At 35.0% G+C, this 11,968-nt stretch overlaps 1 protein-coding gene across 1 annotated transcript in view; it reads right to left on the reverse strand.

Annotated features, from left to right (window-relative positions):
• Positions 1-5,224: 5,224 nt before the first annotated feature.
• Positions 5,225-11,968, reverse strand: part of kif5ab (kinesin family member 5A, b) — a 174,424-nt gene continuing 167,680 nt past the window's right edge. The window contains exon 30 of the mRNA XM_057845192.1: positions 5,225-11,339. Coding sequence (XP_057701175.1) covers positions 11,320-11,339 — 20 coding nt within the window. The 3' untranslated portion in view covers positions 5,225-11,319. The remainder of the gene's footprint in view (positions 11,340-11,968) is intronic.

Raw genomic sequence — 11,968 nt, forward strand, 5'->3', positions numbered from 1 at the left:
GGCAAATCAATGTAAATCTTTTTAAATAATGAATTTATTTTTAAAAAAATAAAGCTTGGAGCCCAGTGATCCCTCGTTTTTCGCAGTTAGTGGGGCCAGAACCCGCCAACATAAGTGAAAAACCGCGAAAACCCTTGTGTGTTCAATGTATTTATTCAGATTTAGCATTGGAAAGAGATACATATATGTTTTTTTCACTTTTTTCCCAAAAGTATAATAAAAAAAAACTTTTATGTACTGTATATAGAATTTAATAAATAGTTTTTTGGCACATCAAATGTAATACGTAATAATGATACGTTTTAAACATGTTACTGTCCCACTGAATTATTTTTTAACAAGAACAAAGTAGAAAATGATTGTCTTTATTAAATGCTTCATTAAGTGAGACCACTCAAATATGCTCAAGCGCCTCACTTACACACAATGAGTTTCCACAGCAACTGTTTAACAAGAAACGATGATTGACGCATGTGGCGCTTTGAAGTTTCGGCTTCCAAACATCTCTGGCGAGATCAAACCTTAACGTCTGCCAATCATCGTTAATTTTAATAAGCAACTCCAGTGCACCTGCTGACAAAGAAAAGCAGCAGGAGGGCGAGTGAGACTATGTAATCGGATCAGCTCATCTGTATTTATTTATTTATTTATTGGAAAAAAATCCGCAATGGACTGAGGGCGTGAAGTTTGAAACGCGAAGAAGTGAGGGATCACTGTAGGAGTGTATGGGTTTTTGCTGTTGCGTATTTGTGTTACATCAAATTTTTGTATTTATTTGGTTTTGAATTGCTAATGTGTATATATATATATATATATATATATATATATACACACATATACATACACACACAGAGAACTTATTGGAAGATGTCATTTTCCAAGGCTTTAACGTCAAAGGGAGAAAGCCAGTAAGAATGTATCATTTTAATTCATAAACTAAAATAATAATAATAATAACAATAAAGTAAACACAGTACGTAATTTTTAAAAATAATTATTGATATTAAAAAAACAAAACAAAAAAAAAACACTTTAACTTGGAAGAAAAAAAAGTCTTTTCACAAACCCAAGTTTAAATCAGGTTTTGACTTTTTTTCCCTCAATTTGAATGTGGAAATACATCTAAAATCATTTTAAAATGGAATAAATAACTTATGACATGCACAAAAAAAAAAAACAAATGGAATAAACTCAACTTGGAAAAAGTTATACATTTTCACAAATCTAAATATCAGTTTTTATTTTTTAAATGTTAAATAAAAAGAAATCAAGATGGAAATACATTTAAAAAATACAATTTTAAAATAATAGTTTTATCAGTAAGCTAAAAATGAAAATACTCAAAACCAATTATATATTTACCTTGAAAAAAATCACATTTTCAGACTTTCACAGATGGTGTAATTCAGTTTTTTCTTTTCTCCAAATTTAGATAAAACCAAAATCAGGGAGTGGAAATATATTTAAAAAAAAAAAAAAAAAATCAAAATTAAATAAATATTAATATCATATATTAACAATATTATACAAATGTTAAAAACTAAATTAGTCACTTTAGGAAACATTTTAATCCACGATTGTAAAGGAAACATAAGAAAAAATGTATTATATTCTATCAAATATTTTATCATCATACCGACTACAGTTCAAAAGTTTGGGGTCGCTGCATACAGTATAACTTCAAACGGGATTGTAGGAACTATAGCATAATTCATTTTTCAACTAATTGTCTTCCATTGACGGCGATAGAGGGTCCAATCGATCAATGCTAGGCCTCCCAGTCAAAATGAATTGGCCATCTATCGCCGTCAATGGCACTAAAACATGATGACCCACTGCCAACCATCCCAATTGAAATTGATTTGATGTCTATGATTGTCTATGGCAATGAATGTGTTAATGAGTGCCCTCCCCCTTAGTATAAGTGTTGACATTTTACCTTTATGTAATTAACAGCACTGATTGCTGAGTATATCAGCAGCTAATTACAGCCAGCAACAGCCAGCATCTATTAGCTTGCTCTACTTATTGATTTCTTTTGTTGCGAGTGTGTGGCTCGTAGCTGGCAAACAGAATACGCTCACGCTGTATACACTTTCAATCCTTTTTTTTATTGAAAGGAGACTGAATTGGACGACAAGTGTGTTTGTCAGCTTCAAAGGGAAAGCACGCATGCACGACATCACACGGCAAAAAGAAATCAACAATACATCAACAGACAAAAGATACAATTTGTCACCATTTTTTTTTTTTCACTTTCCCACGTCATTCGTCTAATTCTGCTTGTTTATGATTGACGCAGTATTTTCCTAAAGCCAGAGCATGTCAGGACGCCGCTTATTTTGATGGTTTCTTTCCAGAAAATATGGAGGAACGCTCGGTCCCATTCAATTGGTGGTTTCTATAGGTTATGTCAACACTTTGCAATTGATTCAGTAAAGTTTGCTCGAGTTCAAACTTAAAATTAAGGACAAATTTAGAGGCACATGTAGATAAACAATTGACTGACCTTTTTACACCAAAGGACAAATTGTCATTGAAGCCAACGTGCATGTTTTGATTCAAGCCCACAACCTCAGAATTGTGCGGACAACAATAACTAGAATTAGAAATGAAATTCCAATGTAGTTACAGTATGAAGTAAGTAAAATTTTAAATAAAAATGAAATACAGCGGGGCAAATATGTATTTAGTCAAACACCAATTGTGCAAGTTCTCCTACTTGAAAAGATTAGAGAGGCCTGTAATTGTCAACATGGGTAAACCTCAACCACGAGAGACAGAATGTGGAAAAAAAAAAAAAAACAGACAATCACATTGTTTGATTTTTAAAGAATTTATTTCAAAATTACAGTGGAAAATATGTATTTGGTCACCGACAAACAGGCAAGTTTTCTGGCTGTCAAAGAGGTCTAACTTCTTCCATTGAGGTGTAACAAGGCTCCACTCGTTACCTGTATTAATGATACCTGTTTTAACTCATTATCGGTATTAAAGACACCTGTCCACAATCTCAGTCAGTCACACTCTGAACTCCACAATGGCCAAGACCGAAGAGCTGTCGAAGGACACCAGAGACAAAATTGTGCACCTGCACCAGGCTGGGAAGACTGAACCCGCAATTGGTAAAACGTTTGGTGTAAAGAAATCAACTGTGGGAGCAATTATTAGAAAATCAAAGACATCCAAGACCACTGATAATCTCCCTCAAATCTGGGGCTCCGTGCAAGATCTCACCCCGTGGCGTCAAAATGATAACAAGAACGGTGAGCAAAAATCCCAGAACCACACAGGGGGACCTAGTGAATGACCTACAGAGGGCTGGGACCACAGTAACAAAGGCTACTATCAGTAACACAATGCGCCGCCAGGGACTCAAATTCTGCACTGCCAGACGTGTCCCCCTGCTGAAGCCAGTACACGTCCAGGCCCGTCTGCGGTTCGCTAGAGAGCATTTGGTTGATCCAGAAGAGGACTAGGAGAATGTGTTATGGTCAGATGAAACCAAAATAGAACATTTTGGTAGAAACACAGGCTCTCGTGTTTGGAGGAGAAAGAATACTGAATTGCATCTGAAGAACACCATACCCACTGTGAAGCATGGCGGTGGAAACATCATGCTTTGGGGCTGTTTTTCTGCAAAGGGACCAGGACGACTGATCTGTGTAAAAAAAAAAAAAAAATGAACGTGGCCATGTATCGAGAGATTTTGAGTGAAAATCTTCTTCCATCAGCAAGGGCATTGAAGATGAGATGTGGCTGGGACTTTCAGCATGACAATGATCCCAAACACACAGCCAGGGCAACAAAGGAGTGGCTTCGTAACAAGCATTTCAAGGTCCTGGAGTGGCCTAGCCAGTCTCCAGACCTCAACCCCATAGAAAATCTGTGGAGGGAGCTGAAAGTCCGTGTTGCCAAACAACAGCCCTAAAACATCACTGCTCTAGAGGAGATCTGCATGGAGGAATGGGCCAAAATACCAGCAACAGTGTGTGAAAAGCTTGTAAAGGGTTACAGAAAACGTTTGGCCTCCGTTATTGCCAACAAAGGGTACATAACAAAGTATTGAGATGAACTTTTGGTATTGACCAAATACTTATTTTCCACCATGATTTGCAAATAAATTCTTTAAAAAAATCAAACAATGTGAATTTCTGTTTTTTTTTTTTTTTCCACATTCTGTCTCTCAAGGTTGAGGTTTACCCATGTTGACAATTACAGGCCTCTCTAATATTTTCAAGTGGGAGAACTTGCACGATTAGTGGTTGATCAAATACTTATTTGCCCCACTGTACAATAACTAATCTAGTTGAGTGTAAAATAACCCTATGATGCCTGAATTTAATATTCAACCCTTTATTGCTGAAAGTATCACATTTGATACACCTAAAATTTCATGATTTTGAGAGTAATTCAGAATTTTGACATTTCCTTTTGAAAAATAAAATGATAGACGCCAGTCAACACATGCATCTGCAGGTTCCATGAGAAAAAAAAACACAGGATTTAGCTAAGGTTTTAGATATTAGAGTGCTTATTACACATATTCATTTTGACATTTCTTTTTACAAATTTGAAGAAAAAAAAGGTTTCATAAGGACGTTATTTTTCAAATTTTGGGATTCTCTGATAATTGCTTCATGTTGCAGGTCTTTAAGGGTTAACAAATATACATAAAGCATTGGTGGGAATACCGTACATATGTACATACGACTAGTACTAACTCATTAACTGACATTGACAGTGACAGACAGGGATCGTTCGATTGCTGCCAGCCCACAGTCAAATTGGACTGGATGTCTGTCGCCGTCAATGGCAGTCAGTGAGTTCATAAAAACATACCAAATATAGAAAATGTAATAGAAAAATGCAGCTAAAAATGAGAAAATCCTAAAATAAAAATCATTAAAAGAAGATAAAAGAAATAAAAAATATAAAATTAATTAAAAATCTCAAAAATCATATTTAAAAATATAATTAAATAATTTTGGGGGTAAATACTTTTTTAAATAAATTGTTAGTTTGTACTTTAAAAAAATATACTCTGTTTAATTATTTAATTTTTTTTTGTATTTTAAAATTTTCGATATTTTTATTTATTAAAAAAAATATTTTAATGATTTCTTTTTATTATGGATTTTCCAATATTTTTTGTTGTATTTAATTTTCCTTTTTTATTTTTCTTAATTTATAATTTATTTTTAATTAATATTTTTATGTACATATGTATCTCCTCAATGCTTTTTTTATGTAAATGTTTTCAATTTAAATTCAGGCATCAGGGGGTTAAAAGTAAACATTAAAAAAAAAAAAAAAAAAAAAGATACAAGAGTAAATCAAATTAAAATCTAATAGTGAAATGCATACAGTGAATAAAATAAGTATCCGAACGCCCTGCGATTTTGCAAGTTGTCCGATTTACAAATCATGGGCGGGTTTGAAATTTTCATGGTAAGTGCTTGTCCACTGTGAGAGACAATCTGAAGAGAAAAAAAATGCAGAAATAACAGTGTATTTTGGATTCTGGGCTGTCAGAAACACAGAGTTTGAGCTTACTCCAAAGATTTTCTATTGGGTTTAGTTATGGAGACTGGCTAGGCCCCTCCAGAACCTTGATATGCTTTTTTTTTTAGAACCTGATTGATCTGTGTGGAAGAACTGGTGCAAATTCCCTGCTGCAGTCTGTGCAAACCTGGTGAAAAGTTACAGGAAACGTTTGACCTCTAATTTCTAATTATAATCAACAGCTACTGTATCAAATATTAACATTGATTATCCCGAGTGTTCAAATACTTATTTGCAGCAGTATAATACAAATAAAGTGTTAAAAAAACATAAATGATTTCTTGATTTTTTTTGTGGTTGTCTCTCACAGTGGACAAGCACCTACCATGAAAATTTCAAACCCACTCATCATTTCTAAGTGGGAGAACTTGCAAAATCGCAGAGTGTTCAAATACGTCTATTCCTCACTGTACACACAATAAAAAAAGTAGACATGAAAAACATGAAAGAAATAAGATACACTACATAAATACATTGAAGTAAACAACCAAGAAAATAAAAATACATTTCGATCTAAATTGCTGAAGAAAAATAAAAGCAAAAATGGAATAAGTCAAATGAAAATGCAAAGTACATGAATAAAAAATAAATAATACAACTTCTTTCTACAATGCCAAATGAACTGAAAATTATGAATGAATATACAACTAACCAACTATCTAAATGCAAAGAAAATTAAAGGTGCAAAATTGGAAACACAGTGTAAAGTCTCATTACCAGGGGCAAAGTAGTTAAATAATTCACAAACAGAGTAATAATAAAGTGCTTCATGCATATGTTAAGCATTACTGGTCAAAAAGTCAAAAGAAAAACAGCTTGCTAAGAATTGGAGCGCGCACCTCCTTTTTTACACACAGCCGTACACTCGCTTCCTGACTTGCTAATCAGAGCATGTGACGAGTGACGGTAATCAATCAACAAATCAATCACTCATAACGTGACTCATCTACTGCACTTGCATTTGAGGTTCAAAGTCAACAGACTATTAGATGAGGTCATTCGTTTGAGAGTGCGCTTATAACCTTTGCATCATTATCCGTCTAACCCAGACCATTAGTAATAATTATAATTCAAAAACTAGTTTCACAAGTTCCCCTTTTTCCTTCTCGTAAACAATGACGCTAAGCCGTTTAAAAAGAAAAAAATAAATAATTAATAATAATAATAAAAAATAGCACATTCAGCAGCAGGTCAGAACTAAAAAGTAGCAAAATAAACGAGTTGGATACATTTCTTTTCAACAGGAAGTAAAATACTTATAAAAATAGTTGCCTCACATTTTTTACTCTATGCCTGAACATCATGACATCACCTTTATTCCCTGACTAACACCATTTGACATTTTACAAGTGATTCAATGAAAACTGCAATGTACGAAGTCCATTTCTTGTGCAATTTTAGGACTTATTTAAAAATATAACCGGTGCACCAAATCAATCTGTCAATATTTCCTGAAAAATTACAAATAATGAGTCAGTAGTATGTTCTAAATTTGATTTTGGGAATGTTTTTAAAAGACTTGTGTTTTCATGGGTGTGATAATGTTGGAAATGGGATTTGGCCCAGTTTTTGTACTGTTGAGCAAAATGATAGACTGCCTCCGATTTGTCCGATTACAAATTTGGAGTTAGCCCACTCTGGTATTGTCTCATTTAATAATAATCTGCACATTTGAAGTCACTTTCCCCAGGAAGTTAAAGCCATCTAAAGTCGTTTGGTTGTTTAATTTAGTACAACAACAGCTGTGTTGATAAAAGTTGTGTATATGTTGCGGTAAGTTATTTATTTTTGCCAGTTCTGTTTGTCCTTTCTCTGATGTGCAAATGTCAGATTTTGATTATTTTTACATTATTTTAAAAGTAACTAATGAAAAAAGCGGACACATCAATATAAGAATTGCTCCTTAACTAAAGGTGCACCGATCGATTGGTTTGGCGACCGATCGGGGTCTATTTGGGTGATCATCGATCACTCAAAATATCAACGATTTTTCTATTAATTGCATCTAGAGTCTCTTAGCCGCATTACCCCGCTAGCATTTGGTCGCAGACATTCGTGGTCATTAATAGGAGCATATAAGTGCACTTGTTGGGTATTTTTACACTTTAGCGATTGGAACGTCTGTTGCTCTTTGCTACGTTAATGTGGGAAGGAGCGAAATTTGTACAGTGGTACCTTTACACATGAATATAATTTGTTTCATGATCTGGTTTGTAAGCCGAAATGGTCGTATGTGGAGTGGGATTTTCCCATAAGAATATATTATAATTTGATTAATTAATTCCACAGCCCAAAAACCTAAACTACCGTATTTTTCGGACTATAAGTTGCAGTTTTTTCATAGTTTGGGTGGGGGTGCGACTTATATTCAGGAGTGACTTATTTGTGAAATTTTTAACACATTATGATATCATTCACATGTTATTTTAGTGTTTTGGAGAGACACTGATGGTTTGGTAAACTTGTTAGCATGTTCTTTATGCTATAGTTATCTGAATAACTCAATAGCTATGGCCACGTTCGCGTTCTGCCTTAGGCAATGGTGTTCAATTGTATTATTGACTTTTTTATATTGAAATGCATGCTTTTAGTTTGTGGTGCTTTCACGCCCAAGTGGGGGCGCACTCACTTGTGTATGCGAAGAAGAGCGCTCACACGCCAGAAGAAGACGGACAGCTATGCAGCGTCTGAGCGAGTGGGCAAAAGAGAGAGAGAGAAACACGGTTGCGAACCTACATTCATTGTTTATGCTTGTACAATATCTCTACAGAGGCAACGCCTGTGTGTATCATCATTTCTGTTGTTGTTGTGTGTTTTCCACCCGCGATCGGATACTTAGAGCCAGTTGTGTGGTTGTTTGAACGATGTGCTAATGCTAGCGAACGCATGCTAACCGTTTGTGTCATTGCTGTAATAGTGGCTAACTATCATTTATTTACATTGATGCGAACCTGTTTGGTATTGAGGACAAAATTGATTTGTATTATTTCTATTTTTAGTTCTCTCTTCAAATGATGGTGTCATAACGACGGCCAAAATAAAGTCAGCAAATTATACGGACGTCCAGCATCGTCATTTACATTTAGGAGTTTAGCTCGCTGTATAGCCAGGACCAAGCCGAAGCGTCCTGGTGAGGACAGTATATTCGCATTTCGTTGTTCATGCATCATGTAACATTATCATACTGTAGACTTATTCAGCAAGTTGTTCTTTATTGTATTTTTATATTAAATTGCCTTTCAAAATGACATATCTATTCTATGTGTTGGATTGTATCGAGTACATTTCCCCCCAAAATGCGACTTACAGTATACTCCGGTGCGACTTATATGTTTTTTTTTTCTCTTCGTTGGGCATTTTATGGCTGGTGCGACTTATACTCAGGTGTGACTTATAGTCCGAAAAATACGGTAAATCCTTCATAAATACTACAGGTATAATTGCAAATAAGAATTACACATAGCAAAACATGAAATTACAAATACAAATCAGAATAATAATAAATTGGAAATTAAAAACATTTTTATTGTCACCTTGTATTGGTATTTAGTATTTACACAATTCACCCCCAAAACTATAGTTACGATTATGATGTCCCGTGGGAGGGACATTTTTTGGCTAAGGACCAAATTTTGATTTCACTGACAAGAAAATGCACTGTGCTGCCGTCTCGTCTTATTTCGAGATTGTCGTCATAAGTCGAGACAAATGACAAGTCAAATTTTACGTCTGATGTTGAAATGATGTGTGAATAATCTGAAACTGAAGCATCGTATGTCGATGTGTTCGTATTAGGACTGCATCTATTGATTACTTTAGCAGTCGATTAATCGATGAACTAGTTAGTTCAAATAATCGACACAGCAAAAGTCCGCTAGCTTAAGTTTTAAGTTTTTTTTTTTTAAACAATGCTTTTAACAAATGGTTCAAACACATATTCCCACAAAAACGGCTCAATATACTTGTAAACTAAATTACAAATGCATTAAAAAAACATTAGCTCAAACAAAAACTTAGCTTGTGTAGGTCTTAACAGGGAGGTTCTGGATTCAGCCGTGTGAAATGAGTTATGTCATATTCACGGTTGCCACTAGAGGGCAGTGTATCCACCCAAATCAATAAAACTAAATGCAAACACTTTCAAAACAAACCATTACAACGTCACTTTAATTAAACGAATACTCGGAGCAACAAAATTGAATTCAAATCTTTTTTTCTAATCGAATTACTCGAGTTGATCGATTAATCGATGCAGCACTAGTTTGTATGTTTAGGTTACCACTGTATTTGTGTTCCAATTAGTCGTTGTGTGGTAATCGGTTTCTGGCCACTAGATGGCCTCTTTACACTGTCTTTCCTTTGTGAGTGAATTCAGTCAGAAGCAATAATATCTGTTTAGTGAAAGCTCACATTCAAACTTCTCTAGCATTAAAAGGTATCAAGATGCGAAAAAAGGAAGACTTAGAGTTCTAATTTAGTTATATACTTCACCAGTAATTCATCAATTCATCAATTTCCTTAAACCTTGTTATTCAAATATTGTAAAGCAACTTAATTTTTGGGAAAGGAAATTAGTAATTCCGAAAGATGGGTTTAAAAAAAAACAAAAAAACATAGGTAATTACTGAATGTGAAGTTAAAAAAATAATAAAACAGGTTCGTCAAAAATCCAGAGTGACAGGTCAGATCAGCCAGAAAATTGTGATTGGTGCACCTCCATCTTTAACTCAATGACTGCCATTGACAGCAATAGACGTCCATCCATTTTAGCGCTGCAAGCCTCTCCCATTTGAAATGGATTGGGCATCTATCGCCGTCAATGGCAATGACTAAATCGATGCTGTTATGACGTATTGGCTTTAATTCAGTTTTCATCTTACAGTTAAAATAAAAACTCATCAAAAATGGTCATTTGAGAACATTATGATTGACATTTGTGTCAACCTGACAGCATTTCAGAATCCGCATTTGGCCTGATCAGATTTCCTCTATTAATATGCAAATATTCTTTGATCTTCCTGACAAGGTACCATCAACACCAATGTACATACACACACATATGCACACACTCTGCTGGGAGTACACTCTAAAACATGCATTCATTCAAGGCTAAAAATAGACCTAACAAATGCATAATTCACTCCTGTCTGAGTATCCACAATGAAAGTCTAGCAGCGGAAAGGAAACTACTATATTCTCATATATTTTTTCTCATTTTCTATGTATTTAAAAATATGTTTTACTTTGTGTTTTTTCAGTACAGGTTTGGTTGCAGAGAGGTTGGTGAGGAATAAATATTTTGACATATGAACATAACGATCGGATGGAATTTGCCCCTCCCAAATTAAAAAAACATCTATCACCATGAATGGAGACCAATGAGTTAAAATATTGAGTTTTAAACCATAATTTGTCTTTGCTAAATTTTCCATCAAAACGTGAAAATTCAAGTGAAATTTGTTGACTGGAAATTTCAAGTTTTGCCAACTTTTTTTTTTTTAACAGTGTAAAATTTAAGATTTTTCCTTTTTTGAAAATTTTAAATCGGAAAGCGAATTTGTTTTATTTAGCATAAAAATGTAACTCAACTGATTTCTTCTTTTTTTTTAAATAGTACCCTCAGTGTAATAGTAGATGATGATAAACAGTGCTAACTATTGGCCACCGGCAATGCACATTTCCATTCATCTTTCAGTCATGGGACGCGCAGTCCTTTGCACAGAACAGAAGAGGAAGAGGCAGGTGAGGACGAAGCTACAAAGACGGCTGATCGGCTGCGTACAGAAAGGAGAGATAAGGGAAAAAGAGCATCAGTGAGGCACATCAGAGCAGAGCAAAAGACAGATGGCAGAGAAGAGACGGCGCCAAGTGCGCTCACTTAGCCGGAGGGAACGTGTCGAGCAGTCATTTGCTTTTACCCGCAAAATGGCGAGATGCGTTTGGGCACGGAGCGCACCCGGCCAACACATGTGGCCTTCGCACGGTGGTAAATGTAGCAGGCAAACTTAGACTAACATCCCAAAACCAAGAAATGTCGCTATCCAATGGTATGTATTTTAATGGTGTGTGTGTGTGTGTGCACCTGAAACACATTTCATTTGTAATCATTTAATTTACATTTTCTGTTTCAAATTATTAGGTTTTTCTCAGACAAATATTAGATTCAACTCTGGATTACAGCTTGAAAACAACGGTTTTGTTTCAGTTTTTTTCTAACCTGTATTCTTCAACTGAATGCCTTTTAATGCTGGAATAGTTTTATTGTGCCACAGGGGAGTTTGGTATACTCCCGTTGTTGTTTGTATTGTGGCTGGATGGGAAAGGGCTTAAAGGGGATAGACAGAAAGACTGAACATGGAGAATAGAAGTGATTAAATAACTCAGGTAGTCCGCGGGTACCCGA

This window comes from Corythoichthys intestinalis, chromosome 9 (genome assembly GCF_030265065.1).
Source record: "Corythoichthys intestinalis isolate RoL2023-P3 chromosome 9, ASM3026506v1, whole genome shotgun sequence".
Taxonomy (NCBI): Eukaryota; Metazoa; Chordata; class Actinopteri; order Syngnathiformes; family Syngnathidae; genus Corythoichthys; species Corythoichthys intestinalis.